Source organism: Poecilia formosa, unplaced genomic scaffold (assembly GCF_000485575.1).
Source record: "Poecilia formosa unplaced genomic scaffold, Poecilia_formosa-5.1.2 Scaffold415, whole genome shotgun sequence".
Lineage (NCBI taxonomy): Eukaryota > Metazoa > Chordata > Actinopteri > Cyprinodontiformes > Poeciliidae > Poecilia > Poecilia formosa.
In genome coordinates, this window is record NW_006800354.1 from 248,696 (window position 1) to 265,961 (window position 17,266).

At 39.4% G+C, this 17,266-nt stretch overlaps 2 protein-coding genes and 1 long non-coding RNA gene across 6 annotated transcripts in view; 2 read left to right on the forward strand and 1 right to left on the reverse strand.

The window, feature by feature from the left end:
• LOC103155170 (uncharacterized) overlaps window positions 1-7,416 on the forward strand; it is a 7,599-nt gene extending 183 nt beyond the window's left edge. Inside the window, exons 2-7 of one of the 4 annotated variants that reach the window (XM_016663341.1) lie at window positions 2,636-2,639; window positions 3,034-3,135; window positions 3,319-3,750; window positions 4,062-4,115; window positions 4,765-4,905; window positions 7,105-7,416. In XM_016663341.1, the coding sequence (XP_016518827.1) occupies window positions 3,093-3,135; window positions 3,319-3,750; window positions 4,062-4,115; window positions 4,765-4,905; window positions 7,105-7,256 (822 nt within the window). In that variant the 5' untranslated portion in view covers window positions 2,636-2,639; window positions 3,034-3,092 and the 3' untranslated portion in view covers window positions 7,257-7,416. Of the gene's footprint in view, window positions 1-2,635; window positions 2,640-2,843; window positions 3,136-3,318; window positions 3,751-4,061; window positions 4,116-4,764; window positions 4,906-7,104 lie in introns of those variants that run through there. The other 3 variants (XM_016663342.1, XM_016663343.1, XM_007576743.2) reach the window with 3 other exon arrangements.
• LOC107833626 (uncharacterized) overlaps window positions 1-9,180 on the reverse strand; it is a 21,289-nt gene extending 12,109 nt beyond the window's left edge. Inside the window, exons 1-2 of the long non-coding RNA XR_001659383.1 lie at window positions 9,167-9,180; window positions 7,423-7,424 (exon numbers count right to left, since the gene is read on the reverse strand). This is a non-coding gene — a long non-coding RNA (uncharacterized LOC107833626). The remainder of the gene's footprint in view (window positions 1-7,422; window positions 7,425-9,166) is intronic.
• LOC103155171 (semaphorin-4E) overlaps window positions 7,769-17,266 on the forward strand; it is a 20,826-nt gene continuing 11,328 nt past the window's right edge. The window contains exon 1 of the mRNA XM_007576744.2: window positions 7,769-7,944. The gene's annotated coding sequence lies outside the window, so the exon portion shown is untranslated. The remainder of the gene's footprint in view (window positions 7,945-17,266) is intronic.

A 17,266-nucleotide genomic window follows, 5' to 3' on the forward strand; every position in this document is an offset into this window, starting at 1 on the left:
TAATAATAATAATAATAATAATAATAATAATAATAATAATAATAATAATAATAATAATAATAATAAACAGCGCGATTACAATAGGCCTTCGCGGTGCTTAGCTGCTCGGGCCTAATAATCAGTGTCTGGATGTCCAGAGAGTGATTGCCCAATATTTCATTTTCTCTCACTGGAAGAGCTGTGTAGTAATACTTCTCTTTTGAAAATATCATGACATGTTTTTCTTTCCGTGTCAAGTCAGGGCACAAAATGCCAACAACAATTTCACTTCTTTAATAAAAAGGTTTGGGTTCTTGTGCTATCTCATTTTGATCTGAACAAGTAATGAACTTCCAGTCATCCGGTTTCTATTTGCTGCAGCTTAACATCGAGCAGATGACCTTAGAGTCTGTGATTTTGCTCCATTATTCATGTTTTTTTCTTTTGTAGCTCAGATACATGTGTTGTTGACTGTGTGAAGAGGGCTCTCTGTCTGCAGCATGATACGACAGCCCACCTCAGCTCTGCTCAGTGGTGCTGTGGCTTGTTCTGAGCTTCCTGAACACAGCTATACCACTGTCTCATCTGGTTTGTAGCTGTAACGTTTTACCACCAGACTTTTCACTTCCTCATTTCCACACCCCGCCAAGCCATCCCTCCAGCCCAAAACTAACTTCTGCCGTTCTGGATGGAAACCATAGGAAATCATTAATTATATCACTCACCTTGACATGACTTTTTCTGTGCTTACGTGATGAGGCTTGCATTACGCACTTATCATTTTTAAAATAGTAAATAAAGGTCATTTAAAGTGGCCTTTTTACTCAAAACCCCAAGCCCTTTAGAAAAATCACATTATCAAAGCACAAAATGAGTAATTTTCTGTTAGGAACTGAAAACATGTTGTTTATGTTTCATAGTGGCAGCTCATACTATGAGCTGGGTGTAGTTTATATTTCTTCATAGGGTGAGGGTAGTTGACTAAAACAAATGTTTTGTTACTTTTACTTCTTCTTCAGGCTTGTTTCACTTCTGGTCTTTTTCGGCAAGATTACTAATAGTTTCCAGTTGATCTGAACTGCGTCTTACTCCGTTGCTACAACAGCATGACTGCATAACAAGCAGTGGGAAAAAGAAAACCTGACTAAATACAAAATACAGTTTTCAGCTGTTAAATGATTTTATCTTAGTGGCAACAACCACCAGCAAAAGTTTGAGATAACTTGGTCTTGCAGGATTGTTTTAATTTAGCCACAATGTTTTCTTTTCTTTTTTTCTTTTAGGAGCCACAGAATCTCAAGGATTGAAGTCATGACTTTTACTAGGCCACTCCAAAACTTGAATTATTTTGAGTCATTCAAAGTGATATTACAGCTTCGTATCATTTTCCAGCTTGCGTAGCTTGACTTCATTGGATTTTAATGTTACACATCAACGGTCAGACGTTTTTCTTTAAGATTTTCTGCAAAGGAGTCTAATTCATGGTTGAGTGTGTCAAAGCAAATCCATCTGATTCCTGCAGCAGCGAAGCAGCCGCAGACCATTACACTACCACCACCGTGTCTGACTGTGTGGTGTCTGTTGTACCACAGATGTGAAAAACCTTTTGAAATGTTCTTCTTTTGTCTTCTCGGTCCACAGAATATTTTCTCAAAAGCCTTAATGCTCCCTTTAGGCACTTTTGGTCGACTGACCACTCACAGGAAGTGTTTCAGTTTTTTTTTTTCATTTCTAGGTGATGACGGGTGTCTGGGATCAATAAAGCCTTAAAAAAAGGTTTTCTTCCTCACCTGTTCTTGATTTCTTTTTAGACAATAAACCTTTTTGTCTGCTTCATGTTGTCAGACAGGTATAATTTGACTAATTTCTCAAATGATCTAATTTTGATAAATTACACGTGAAGCACTTGTTGATTCAGGTTAAAACAGCGGAAGACAAAATTCAGCTTATATGAAAGAGATATAATCTCCCTCAAATCAGATAACACATAAACCATCTAAGTACAATGAAGTCAGTTTACAGTGAGAGGCATTTTCACATTTCTGTAAGCTTACAGTATTTTTACACTATTAATTACTATTCAACTGTGTTAAGTCTATTCACCTATATTAAACTATTTAAATCTATGTAAGTGAGAGCCGCGCAACTAAGCAAACAGTCTGAAGAATATTGCTGTGCATAAGATGGGACCTACTTTCAGTGTGCAGCAAAAGATCAGAAAGGCTGAGGTTGCAGAAGTTTGACATCCCCCTACGATCTTCAGACGCTTCTTCATCTGACCTTTTTTTTTTTATCTTTCCTCACAGATATGAAATGAAAGCAAAAAGAGCAAACTTGCTCTTGAAGTGCAATGAACAGGTTTTTTTCTTTATTAAATATCTAGATGAACTTGTTTCAAAAAGCAATTTTCTTGTGTGTTTTTCTTTAAGTTAAATCAGATTGCATTTCAACGTGTCATCGTCTATGGCCGTTCTTGTCTCTTTATGGTACTTAAAAGGTGGAAGTTGACTAGGAAAGTTCATCATGTTGTCATGTTTGTTTGTTGTCACAGGAAGCCAAATGTTTCTTTTCAGGTGACTGCGGGGATAATGTGAAATAGGTTTTAGCACCTTCTGCACCAAAACCCACAGGAGGTTTCACACATTCAAGCTATCAGTGAGGTACCTGCGTTTGTTACATGGCACGAAGCAAGTTGGCTCATGTACATCTATCTCATCAAGGTACACCAAGATACAGAAGCATGCAGGATATTCATCTTTAGAAATGCGGGTTGCACATGTACTTTGATGCCCTCTGACTCAGGGCACTTATGAAACAACAGCGTGTTAAAGTTTGGGTTAAAAAAATAACTTCCTTCTGTTTTTCTTTCAGTTTTTTTTTTATTCACAGCCTACACTCTTTTCCATCTTACATAGGTTTTATGTTCACCTCCACTACAGTCAGCCTCCTCCAGTAAAGTCACCTCCATTCTTACAGCCCTTTAGCAGAAAGCCACTCCTCCGTTCCTTCCACCCACCCCCACACAGGTTTAGCGTGCAGCTCAGTCTGATGCAGAGAGGAAGACAGCCGAGACAGGATGAGACTCTGAAGACGACCACCGCTCTCAAGGCAGGATGGAGATGTGGCTCAAAAGCGCAATTGTTGCGTTGCTAACAGGTAAGAGCTTAACCTTAAAAGATCAAAGAACAAGAACAAAGCTGTAGTAGTATGAAAAATGTGTTTTACTACATGCAGTACTGAACAGATGAAACTTTTACATGCTTGTTTTTGTCCTTGTTGCTCATAAACAGATCAATGAAACTGAACAAAGATTCACTTTCTTTCTCTTTTTTTATTCAGTGATAGGAGCAACGCTGGTACTGACAAGTGAGATCCAACTAAATTTGGAAAAAACAAATGATACAGGAAGAAGAGAAAGAAGAGTTTCTCCAGGTTCCTCTCTGAAATTGCACTGCTGTTTGACTCAAGACAAACCTGACAGATGTTTGACTCAAGACAAAGCTGGAAGATGTTTGACTCAAGACAAAGCTGAAAGATGTCATGTCTCTTGGTATTTTCAGTCCTCTGGAAAAAATCTAACTGAAATGGATACAGAAAAACCCCTCTGTAATTGGACTATAGTAAAAGATTGCAATTTAAGTGATATATGTCACAACATGCCATGCGACTTATCAAATATTAATGAATCAGACATTGGATGGTACTATTGTAAAGTCAAAATAGATATTCCCACACTAAGAGAACTTGAGAGCAGCAAAACTAAAGTCATAGGTAAGTATTGCTTGTCACTGCAAAACTAACATTTCACTACAAGCAATAATGTTTGTTATTTGAGAGCGGTAACACTGTAATGTTTTTGTAAACAGATTTTCAATGCAGAATAATCTGTCAAAAAGCTTCTTTTCAATGTCTTACAATCATACTACAGTGTTACAAGGAATTGACTATAAGCTTTAATTGCTCATAGCAATGCTAAATTTGCTGCTTTGCTTAGGAATAACCAAATGAATTAATTAATCAACGTTCCAAAAATTATGGCTTGCACTAACCGAATCAATGCTTCTCATGCCGCTTTGTTACAGTGGAGAACTTAAAGGAAAAAACAACGGTTCAGTCACAAACGACGAAAAGCCAAGGTGTGTGTGGATGAATATGTGAGCGGGCGTGTTGACCAGATCTCAGCTCTCATGAACAATTCTGTGTCTTTAGGTCTCAATGAAAACTGGATTGTTTATTGTTTCCACTGTAGGTGGCATTTAAATGGATGGTGGCAGCTCCAACTAAAATTTACACCTGCAAAGAAATTCATACAATGATTTTGCTTGTTAACACATCAACCCTGATTATTTCCTTAATTACATGCTTACAACAGATATTTTAGATGGTTCTACATGTAGCATTAGACCAGTAATTAGCAAACTAAAGGACTGGGCCCCAAGTACGGAAAAACTGAACTACAGTGAACTAAACTGAAAAATGATGATGCTTACCTTCACCAAATTTTAAAAAAACTCTACTTCCAAATATGAAAACCCCCAAATATATTGCTTGTTGATGCTGTTTGTGTTATTTTACTCCACTTTATTGACTCCCTAGTGATACCTGTTGACTCAACTTGAAACTGGGGTCATAAGTTTCCTCTATTGTTCTTTTAATGGACAGGAAGAGGAAGAATTTGGCTATTTGATTAGCTGATTGCTGTGCATGCAATACCCTCATCCTGACACTGATCTCAGCCTATCAAATAGGACTGTTTTTTAATAATACAAATGTACTCTTTTCCAGTGACCAGCCAAAAAGAAGAAAATGACCAGAATGAGAACTTGTGGATGTGGATCATCGTGGGGGCATCATCTTTCGTCCTTGTCCTGACCGCCCTGCTGGTCGCCTGTGTTGTGCGGAAACGGGGATGCAGCAGAAGCATAGGTACCTCTCTTTCTTTCTGGGTTTGAAAGCGTTGATAATCATCTAACAGAGCGACACTGAACTGTTCCTGTAGATAAGCTCTGTGCACGTAAGAGACACCAGAGGATGGGCAGATGCTCTGAGAAAAAGAAATGGCACAAGACAAAAGAGAACAATTAGGGCAGAAAAAACATCACAAAACAGAGTCAGATCAAATCAACACAAGTCGGTAATTTCTCTGCTACAATTTGCATTTGAAAGGAGGGGTAGAATGCAGAAGGGTTTTCGTTTTGGTGAGACCATGTTTGTGGGCGGCAGAACGTAGAAATGTAGACAGGAGGTTTCTGCCTGAGTCCTGGCTGGGGAGTTCGAACTGAGCAAGCTGGGGGTTTGTGTGGTTTAGCAGCAGCTCAGCATGAGACAAAGTCAAATGTAAATGTAAGTGTCTAACTTTTCTGTGGTTTTCACTGAGTCGCACAAACTGGCGTCTATAAAAACTCTGAGAAATGCTCACGACCAGCTGACCGGACCTCAGACCAGATATCTGCCTTACTTTCTTTTCAGAAAGAAAATAAGAAAAGAAGCTTAAATAGTTGAATAGTTTTTACACTTAAAAACACGAACTTCCCCTTTTTATGAAGCACTTCAATATGGCATCAGACACCGGTCAGATAAAAATAAAAAAGATGCTCATAGGTGCAGATCATTTTGGTATCAGTGATGAGTTCAGCAACACCTGATAAAAAATGTTGCTAAAAAAATTAAGTGCATCCTGCAGAGAAAGCAGAATGGTGTTATGGCAGAGCGGCATCTGGCATAAATACAGAAACCTACACCAGGTTTGACCACACGGCCACGGAGGCAGAAGTAGAACGAGAACAGAGAATTATTGTCGGGGCAAAAAGGATTTTATGATCACCAAAACTGACAAAGAAGAGAGATAACCCTTTGTACTGAAGGCCAGTGTTTGATCATTTGAAAGAGATTACGAAGGACAGGAAACATTAAATTTGAGAACTGTTCAATGCTTTACATCTTGACTTTGCTCTTTTTTTTTTTAAGCGTGCATGAAGACCCTTAAAAAATATCCAAACGTTTAAGCAACCACGAGACGAGGTCCAGGTTCTGTTTCATGTTTGGATTATGTGAGCAAAGTAATCCAGATAAGTAGAAAACAGCAGAATAAACTCACTTTTAGAGAATATCTGCAGAGCGAGAGTTAATAAATATAATTACTTTTTGTATCAGCAAAGACGTATTTATTTATTTGCCACATAAATATCTTTTGTTAAAACTTGGAAGAAAAAATATGCAATCCGTCGCCGACGCTTTCTCTCCTGAGTTATGTTTAGTAATTAATTTGATTAAGTGTTTAAAATTTAAAGGTTAAAACTTGGCATCTTTGTCTGTAGCTTGTGACAATGAACTCCAATTTCCAGCTAAAGTAACTTAAACGTAAATGTAATATATATATATATATATATATATATATATATATATATATATATTATTCTGTTGTGATGGAAGAGTTAAACAACATTTGCTCAGGTCTCAATTATTTAAACTTGAGTAAACTTTAACAAATTGAATATTCCCACAAGTTTTGTATTTTTTTTAATAAATGAAAACAAATAAAGAGGAAATACTAGAGGTTGATATTACCAGGTTTAATTTTAATTTTATTACATTTTTTATTATATGTCTGTTTTAAGAAAATATAACTGCATCTAACAATTATTATTATTACTATAACAATAACAACAACAAAACAACAACAACAACAACAACAACAACAATAATAATAATAATAATAAAAATAAAACTTCAGCAGCAATAATAATATTGATAACAACAATAATAGTGCATCTGAAATTTTAGTCAGTACTTTTCAGTTTTTTATGATTTCTTATATTTCAAATGCATAATTTCTACACTTATTGTGAATTTGTATTTTTATTTTTGATATTTTATTTAATTGTTTTTGTTAATCAGAACCAGCGCTTTTGCCAGATAACTATGCTGCCTGAGTTACCATAAGATATTTTTCACAAAAATAAAAACAAAAAATTACTACTACTACTACTACTACTACTACTACTAATAATAATAATAATAATAATAATAATAATAATAATAATAATAATAATAATACATCATTTTCTCAGGTTAACCTGATGCTAAGCCTCGCTGTGCTCACCCTGTCTCCTCTTTCTCCTCCAGAAGAGCCCGTTTACGTAAACACCCGCTTGGGCAAGCCGTCACCCCGGCTGATGCCTGCGGACAACCCGAAGTCAGTTTCCGCCTCTCAGGACTTGCGGACGCCGATCTCTGCCCGGAGGTACGAGGGCAGAAACCAGAGATACAAACACTGAGGAACCCGCGGACCTTATAGATCGACAGACTGACATTAATCAGCTGAATGCGAAGTCATGATGCATTTCTGTTTCATACTTGTACGCAAAGTTTAGCCTTTTGTAAATAATAAGAGAAGTGGCCTTTGTTGGCCACTAGATGACGCACTTTGATGGTTTTATGAACTTCTAAACTTTTTTATTTTATTTTATTTTTTACATCTCAGCATCTTTGTGCATGATTAAATTGTAAATATTTTTTGCATGTTAAGTGAACGAAATAATGAGTTATATACAGATCTAATTTTTTATTTTTATTTTTTTTTACTGTCACTTTTTATATTGAAGTTATTAAAGCTGAAATTTCATCTTCGTCATTTGGACACGCTTTTTTAAAATATAAAATTTGAAAACTATGTTATACATTATAGAAGATGAAAACATCTATATGGAAATATGTGGGATTTCCCTCTTCTCTGATTGGCTGTGGAGGAGTGGAGTGGAGGAGCTTTTTTTTTTTTAGGAAAAGGTATGGTGTAGTCATGTGATCTGGCGCTGGCTCTGCTGGATTATCGCTCCCTGCAGGATTTACTAGGTGTGGGCTGAGCGTTACAGGTGGTACAGAAAGAGCCGACACGGAACCCGAAACAATCTGAACCGAGTCAGTCTGTGAGGAGTTTCCATGTAGATCCCGGCAGCTGGAATACTGGTAAGTCCGATCCAGGGACTTACGGACTTGTTTGTGTCAGTGCAGGTTGGCTCCACTCTGTGTCTCGCGTGTTGTGTTATTTTTGTGGCTGTTTCCACGGAGCTGCTGGGCATGTGGGATTTAAACCGAGGTGCGGATGGGATACGCACACCGTGCCGTCTATTCCCGGACTTATTTACAGATTACGGGATAAAGAAATCTAATAATAGCAGAGGAGAGCTGGAGTGAGCGGTAGTGGGATATGCCTCCAAACACTTGGCGGATAGTTTTTCAGTGGGAGACGCGCTGAGTCTGCTGGAGGACTGCCAGAGCAGTGCGGCCATCAGGACGAGCTGTTTCAGCACAGCTGGACAAGCGACACAGATTTCCTCCCCAGACACATTTCTACTTTTACGAGATATTTTTTTTGATTAAACGCAAGAAATAAGTATATTATTATTATTTTTTTGAAAACATCATATTCAGTACATTTGGGGTAATGAGGGGGCATTTAAAGCTTCTGGTCAGCTTTGTCTGTCGGACTAATTAAACTCTTATGGTGTAATTTGCCACCTGTTAGACATGTTCGGATCCATTTTTTTTTATGTTATTGCACGGCGTTATGCAGACATGTTAAAAGATACCCTTGCATACATGCGTGCTTCTGGTGACGTCGCAAAAGGCAGTTATTCTGAATAATCCAGATGTATTTTTTAAAATTATTTAATATATTTTTTTTTTACTCTCCATTTGGTTTAGTTGAGCCATACCGTCAAGAACAGGGTTTGCATACCAAGAATGTAATTTATAAATTTATGTTATTTGTGTTTTTATTTAGTTCTGCTTTGACAAAAAATGGTTATCAGTATACACTTAAAATTAACGGAGTTATGCAATTAATAAAAAGTGAATGAAAATGGTTGCTAATGGTAAAAGTATGAGTTTCTACAATCTCAAACAACCTTTTTGCCTAATTACTTTCAAGTCAATTAATCACTAAAACGGGTATATGTGGTACCAATCAAACATTGCTTTTGTGGTTTAACGCTTTTTGCAATATCTGAAGTTTTTTAATATAATAAGTAGGTAAAATCTCTTGTAAATTTTGGGTCACGACAGGTTTTGTGTTGAGTAACATCTCAAAATGTTAACCTACATACCTTATCTCAGTATGATTTCAATGGTTTCTTTAAAGTTTCTTTTTAGATGAGTTCATATGGTTTGACATACAGCTCTTGGAAACGTAGCACAGCTTTTGAAAAGGAGCAGACCAAGCAGGAATGGCCAGATTTCACTATCAAAGAGCTTCAGAGATTATTTTTATGGAAACCCACAGGGTGTGGTCGATTTCTTTCATTAAGATGATTTTCAAGTCCCCACCATGTTTCCTGTTGAACGACTGCATCACCTGCCAAGAAAAAAGAAAGTAATTGCTCGTCAGTCAGAAGTAAGACTTTCTTTGTGTGTGCTGAGGTAGCATGACTGTGACGTCTTCTAATTTTACACACAAAAACCAGTCAGATAAAAGAATTTAGGCAGGATTTAAAACATCTTACAACTCCGAAGCAGCACAAATGCCTCAGACTCTACTGCCGTATCTTTTTGAATAATTCTAGCTGATCAGCTCGATTCCTGCGCCTCTTTGTCAGTAACCCAAATAACCATAAAGCAGAGTCAGCTCTGTTTTTTTTGTTTTTTTTTTTAAAAACGTATTTTGTAAAATCCTGCAATCAAAATTCACACCTCCATATTTCAAATATTTTTGGACAATTACATTTCTGCATAAAGGATTAATTCAACACTAGATAGTGGAAACGCTGTGGGCGTATGGATGATGTAAATCTGTACGGGATACATTAAGTGTTGCTGATGCACTTTCTCTCAAGGGAGAATGGCCCAGTTTAGCTGTCACCCTGCAGCTCAGTGGGCTGATATCAGTGTGTGTGTGTGTGTGTGTGCAGCGCACAACTCAACATATCATGTACTGGTACTCTGTGGTCTAGCTGGAGATGATGCATGCTGCCGCTGTGCAGAGGGGGGTTTTAGTTTCCTGATGCCGCAAGATCTTAAATGACTTCTTAGAAGTCATCTCTATGAGGCAGACCCATCAGACTCGCGTTGTTAAGTGGTTTCCAGGTCTCAGATGAGTGAGAATCACAACAGTAAGGCGGAAAGAAAGGGTTGGGGAGGGGGAAGAAAAAAACCCTCTTAATGGTGTTGTGTGTAAATTTGAACTCATAAACCCAGCTCAGCCTATTAAGTAGTTTCATTTGGCATCTTTTCTCATTTACTGATATCTGAACGAGTCATAACATGTTTTGGTGACTGATGGTGCCAGCTTACAGTCTCTGCAACTACGTCTGCTATTGTAGCCTCATTCCTCACCTGAAATTAGTTTATTGTTTCCAGCAGTTTTAACGTCTACTTGCTATCATTATTTAGCCAGGAGACCCGGATTGCTTCAGTCACATCATCGTCACTGTGGAGGGAAAATCGGTATAAACTGAGCTTCTTGGTGTTGTTCTGTTTGTAACTTGGCTGGTCGTTGTCGTCGGTGTTTACCGAGGTTTTTATCAGTCCTGGTTTCAAAACTGCTCAACTTTCTTAGAGATGAGATGGCGGAGAAAGTGCCAGAGACATTTTGAGTATTCACCAGAGTTAATCTGACCCTCCCTGACTTGTTGGTGCGCACTGCCAGTCAGCTGGCTTAAAGAAAGCTTTTACACTTTTCCGTTGCTTGCGTCAAAAAAGGGAGGACAAAAAAGGATGGTTTTGGAAATATTTTGGAGCACAAAAAAAAGTGACAGGTGACACTTTTTTTTGTGTCACCTGTCACAAAAAAAAGTGACAGGTGACTTTCACTGTCACCTGTCACGCCCACAGCGTTTCCACTATCTGGTGTTGAATTAATCCTTTATGCAGAAATGTAATTGTCCAAAAATATTTGAAATATGGAGGTGTACAGCAGCTGTACAGCAGCTGTACAGCTGCTGTACAGCTGTACAGCAGCTGTACAGTCAGCTGCTGTACAGCTGACCGGGCTGTACAGCAGCTGACCGGGTAAGATAATCTGACTAAATTAGATTATTTTACAGTTTACAGAGCGGAACAGCAAATTAGGATAATATTCCATGCAATAAACGCATATAAATGAATCAGTTCTATGTAGATAATGTTCTAGTTGGAGAAAGCATCATTAAATCTTCCAGGGACCAATGATGAAAATTATTAAAATTTTCATTAAGTTCTCCAGAACAAAGAACTACTACCACTAACAACTTAGTTTCGCAACTAAATTGTTAGTTGATTGATTAAAAAAGGTGTAATAAACATCAAATAAACATTAGCAACATATGCTCTGATGCACAATTTTCCTCCTATGTTCTTCCCTTTGATTGGTGCATCTAACTATTTATATGCAACACTGTTTTATCAGCAATTGAAATAATTGTTGATGTGCATTTGTGTGAAGCTGTGATGATGAAAACCTTTTGCTGGAGGTTGTCATCACATGCAGACCCAGCAGGCTGATTTGTGATATTTTTTTTTCCGTGGCTCCCTTCTCAACCCTGAAATAAATCATTGCTCCTCCCGATAGAACATTTCAAAATGTCACAATCCCCAGATTTTGTTTTCTGGTTCTTCTCGTCTGTCACAAGTTTGCCCTGCGGGATTACACTCCTGCTGCGACTTGTCTGGGTGTGTGTGCGTGCTTATATGTTTGTGTGTGTGTGTGTGTGTGTTTTTTCTTTTTTTTTTTTTGTTCCAAAGGACGTTTACACTCGGGCAGGCTTGTCTGATCAATGATGAGCGATTTGTCAAAATAAGGGGAGGATCTTATTCCACTGGTTGCATTTCTACTAGACCTTGTTGTCTTAATGCAGTAATGACTGTTAGTTGTCTGGTGGCTTAGAGCTAATGATACGTGTCGCAGCAGGCCGGGACGAACTGTGCGCACAGCGTGTTTTTAAAGGATTGCCTTCAGCTCGCCTGCATATCAAAATAAAACCTGACAACCCACTGTCACTGTTATTATTACTATCATTATTATTATCTCGCAAAATCCGAGCTTGCCTTTGCAACAATACGACCCGGATTTGAACTGGGTTGTGTTTTCCAGTGACTGTTTCACAGCGGCGTCTGTGACGAGAGTGTCAGAGGTGAACTCCCTCCCACAACAGGCTTCCTGTTTGGGCCCCGGTGATGGAACAGTGAACCAGAGCCAACGCACGCCAGCGGGCCGGCCGCCGGCCTGCCAGCGGACATCAGCGCCGGGCTTGCAGCCAGGCGGGAAGACGGACAGAAAAGCAAGTGATCCAGTGATGGCGTCCGACCTGTGGAACAGTTAGTCATGTCCATCAGTCACGGCCTCGCCCCTGCAGATACACCGTATGAAGACATCGTACTCTAAAGCCCGTGCCTACGCTGGCGTGACTCACTCCAGCTCTTTGACTGTTAACACAGTATATATATTTATATGTATATTTTATTTTTTATCTCGACGTGTTGTGACTCACCTGGTTGGCAACACAACGTGCGTGTCTGTACACGTTTCAAGCCTGCTCTGTGAAGTTTACTGTCGTAAGCAGCAGGTTGCCAAAGTATTTATACCCTTTGAGCTTTTTTCAGGCTTTTGTTTGGGTTTTGTGAGGCAAACCAACAATAATTGATGAAATTGTGTGAAGCAGAAGGAAAAGGACGCGTGGGGATTTGCAAAAGTTTGCAAATGGAAATAATTAAAAAAAAAGCCAGGTGTGTACGTTTATTCAGTCCGTTTTATAGAGCCTGACATTTTTGTCAGGATGGACAGTGAGCGTCTGTTAATTAGCAGTTTTTTAAATCTTCCTACAGATTCTCAGTTCTCAGCTGGACTTTGACTGGGCCATTCTAACGCTTCAATATACTTTGATCTAATGATTTCCACGCATGTTAACGTCGTCGTCCTGCTGGGAGGAGAACCCGTCTTTGTGCTGCCCTACATTGTGCTGTGTTTATCTCCAATCTTATCAGTTTCCATGTCCCTGTGGTCGAAAAAGCATCCACAAAGCATGATGTTGCCGCCACCTGGCTTCACAGTAGGCACTGTGTTCACAGCTGCAGCATGCATGTTATACATGAAGCTTTGTAGTGGATTAAAAAAAAAAAAAATCACAGATTTAGTTCGCCTTTGGCCAGTCTGCCAGCTCAGGTCAAAGGTCTGCACTTCTGAAGTTGCATATGTCAAAATAAAATGGTGGATTATATTTAATTTAACTGTAAAACAAATTTCTTTTTTGGTAGTTTGTGTCACTCTTTTCAGAAGGTGAATGTTGCCAATCGCTGGGTCAGGTGGACAGCCATGACGTGTGTAGGTTTGCAGCTGTGCCATGCTCTTTCTATTTTTGAATGTTGGATTGAAAATTACTCCATGAGAGCGATCACTTGGGAACTGGCAGCACTCGGTCCTATTTAGGAGTATCGCTTAAGAAAATAAAAGCAGTGTATAATTTAATTCCACCTTTACATTTATCCCAATAAGACTCATTGAAGTCCACGGTTGCAATGAGGCTCTGGCGGTATGGGACAAGTTTTGCAAACCGCTGCGCTTGTACCAGCAATCTGTCCTGAAGGTTTCTCTAGATAAAGCGAAGGCTATAAATATCATCGTGCTTCAAGTGGTCAGAGTGTGGAGAGATACGGCTGCGGGGCTTCCTCAGACGCAAGTTCATGTGCAGCACAACTGCGTCTCGGTGTTCAGCTCACCCACCAGCGGACACGGGGGTGAGCTGACAGACTGGCAAAGAAGTGGTTTTAGTCACTCTCTGTTTTTTTTGGTTTTGTTCTCATTTTTGGAAAGTCCAGTCGTCCTTCAGAGTAAGCCCCCACCTTTGTTGGTAGGTTGTGGTTTAAAGTGAGAGTTTATTCTCAGGCCTGTCGGCAGGTTTGACCGGCTGCACAGGAATCAGCATTGATCCAGGAAACGGAAGAATCGGTTTTTCACACCTGCCTTTCATAACGTTTCTTCTGACGTGGAAACCCAGACGAACGCACCTGATGTCGCGCTGGATTATTGCTGCTTTGCTCTCTAAGATGCCAAAGAAAGAAAACATGATTCAAAGTAGGGGGAAAAAAAAAACAGGAAACAAAATTAAATAATTACAGTACGGCGTCTGTCGTTTTTATTGGTACCCCTGGTAACGATCCACTGAAACCTAAAAATATATTCATCTTTTATTGTAGAAGCAAAATATGGCTCTTAAAAATTTGGTGGGTCTGGGATATGAAAACTAAGAGTGAAGTGAACCACATCACTTCTGCTACTAAGACAAGTGGAGGGACCTGTGATGCTGTGGGCCTTGAGAAGCATGCCCCATAAGCTCTTCAAAAAAAAAAACATTTTATTTATTAAAAATACCAGGACATTTTGGTTCAAAATATGTCAGTCTATGCCCGACAGCTAAAAATGTTACTTCTTTACCGTTTCTTTTCCACCACTGAACAAATAACCAATTACATATATGAATACTTTGCTCAAATCTGCAGGTCTTCATTTACAAAGCTGGATTTAGCCAGCTATTAATAAAAACATATTTTTATTAATGAACGTTTCTGTATGTTGAACAGTTTTGTCTGACAAAGACATTGCATAAGCTTGTTTCACTATGTTTGACTTTATGGGTGGACCCTTCCTGATTAATTAGCAGGGAAAAGAAAGACGAAACGGAAGTTAAATAAAACACTTTAAAGAAATACATCACCCAAATGTGAGATCAGAATTTGACCACAGAAAATGTCAAAGATCTGGGTCAGAAACTTTGTCGCCACCCAGAACGGGAATTAGAGCTGAGAAGGATTTTTATTTACTACAATGCTCAATGTGATTAGAAAATCCTAAAATTATATTTCTGTAAAACTCAGAAGCTAGCCAGTTTTTGAATCAGGCTGTGAATTATTCTGTTATATCAAGGCTATCTTGACGTTTGCACTGGTGACGCTGACTTTTAACAAAAGGTGAACAAAAGTCATTTTCTCGTGAATAGTATCTGGTTTCCTTGAAAGGAGTTGCTGGTAAAGTAGCAAAGCTAAGTTCTCTGGAAAATTACAGCTGCTGCCACTTGTGTGTCGTCTTCTTCTCTCAGGAAATAAAGTTCTGTCATGTGGTAGTACCCTCCGTTAGATGAGCCAAACGCCAAGTCACAACTGTAGCTGGTGGAGGTAATTAAGTATTCAGCAGTAAGAGGCGATCATGTTTCCTTCAGCAGGATGAAGATCTAAAGGGAGACACGTGACACTACATAAAAGATAAGATTTCATCCCCGGTCACCTGTAGTTTCGAAGATGAGGCTCATTCATTGTTAGCCGTATAATACGCTAAGAATGACAAAGCGGTAAAACAAAACCCTTTGTGGAAAATGTTAGCGGTGGTTGACAGGAAGTTAAATCTGCAGCCAAAACAAAAAAAGTCTATGGGAACCAAATGTGAGTCAGAAGCAAACCAAACTGCACTGAGCTCACCGTGACGCCTCACCTGACCTGACAAGGTCTGACTCGGCGTCTGACCGAAATCTGATGCCAGCACTGAAACTCCGGCTGCTTGGATTCAACCTGAAGTGTGGGAGTGACGCGTCGATGAGCTGCTCCCAAACAAAAGAGCCCCGTTGAAAAGTCCAAGAATTGAGAGTTCCTGAGGCAGCTGTCAGGTGAAGCTGTGCAGTGCAAAGGTATTCACACCCAGTGCATTTTACTGGGACTTTATGGGTCAGATCAACACAGAGTGAGCGCGTTAACGTGAACAGGAATCAGAAACAAAATAGCTTCATTGGCTTCAATTGAGGAATTTGACTTCAGTTTTCAAGCACTAAAAGTGTAGGGAAATAAGTATTATTTTATAAACATCGTATTATATAGGAACAATATATAAATGTATTAGCAGCCAAGTTATTTTTTGAAAAATATATAGAAAAAAAAAGACTTGATGTGATGATGCAGAAATGCTTATGTTATTTTGGTTTTCACTAAAGGTTGCCCATAAAAATCTGAAATTTGTGGTATTCAGCCACCTCTACTCTGACGCCCCTAATCGGGTGAAAAAGCCTCTTTAGAGGATGGCCAGTTCAAGTTTACAATGAGACTTGAACTCATGAAAGAAAGAGCTTTGATCAGTCGCTCTTATACTTTTCCTGCAGTATAAACCCTAAATATATCAAATCACCGTGAAACACGGTGTTGACGGCATCATGCTGTGGAGATTTTTGCCTTCAGCTGGAACAGAGTATCTAGTCAGATGTTTTGGGAAGAAGGACCAAGCAGAAACTGCTACGGAGTATTTATTTATTTATTTATTTTCAGCATTTAAAGATGACATTAAACAGAAAACCAGAGCTACAGCGGAAAGGTTTAGCTCAAAATATATTCTTTGTTGTGATGGTCCATTCAAAGTATAGGCCTCAATTGAAAGCTGCTGTGTACAGACGCTGACTATCCAGTCTGAGTAGATATGGAGGGAACTATTTTAGTCTCAAGATGTGCGAAAGCTGTTGGCGACACACCCCGATGGATTTGCAACTGTAATTACAGCAAACGGAGGATCTGCAAATTGGCACCTTAGAGACTTGGATATAAATGCATGCCACACTTGTCAGATTTTCTGTACAAGCGAGAAAAAAAAGTTGGAAAGCATGTGCAGTTTTTCTTCCATTTTTCATTGCGTTGTTGTAAAACATGGACTCTTGATAAATGCAGAGCGATGTTTTAGTTTTAGCCCAGTTTCAGCTGCTCACGACTGACATGCGAGTGTGAGGATAAACAGAGGAGAGGAGAACACGGGACGTCTGCTCCTCTGTCATTGCAGCCATTCCTACCTGTCTGCACCATGTGAAGCCACATGTCAGAAGCTGCAATAAAAAAAAAAAAAAGCAAAGCGCTGTGGCACTCGGCCTCCTCCTTTCAGGACGTCGCCTCTCTGACGAGAAGATGAGCTGTCCTGCACATGTGGCAGCTTGTCCCATTGTGTCAACTGACAACAAGGGCGGGAGTGTGCTGGTGTGCTGGTGGTTGGTCACAAAACACGCACCGAGAGCCGAGGCAGCCGGGCGGGGAGCGCCGAGTGTGTGTGCTCGCTCTTTGGTTGTTGCCTGTCGAGGAAACTTGAAATCTGTCGTTTTTTCCGTCTGTCAACAGGCGAGGGCTCGGCGGCGTGTTTCAGAGGCAGCATCTCTGTCGCATCCTCCCTACGTTTTCCCCTGGGAGCCAAAAGAAAAAGGAAAAAAAAAAAAAACAGCAACAGTTGCACAGCAGTCGTGTGAACCTGCAGTTTCTGAGCACACAAGTTTGTTTTTTGTTTTTTTTACCCACCTTTTTTTTC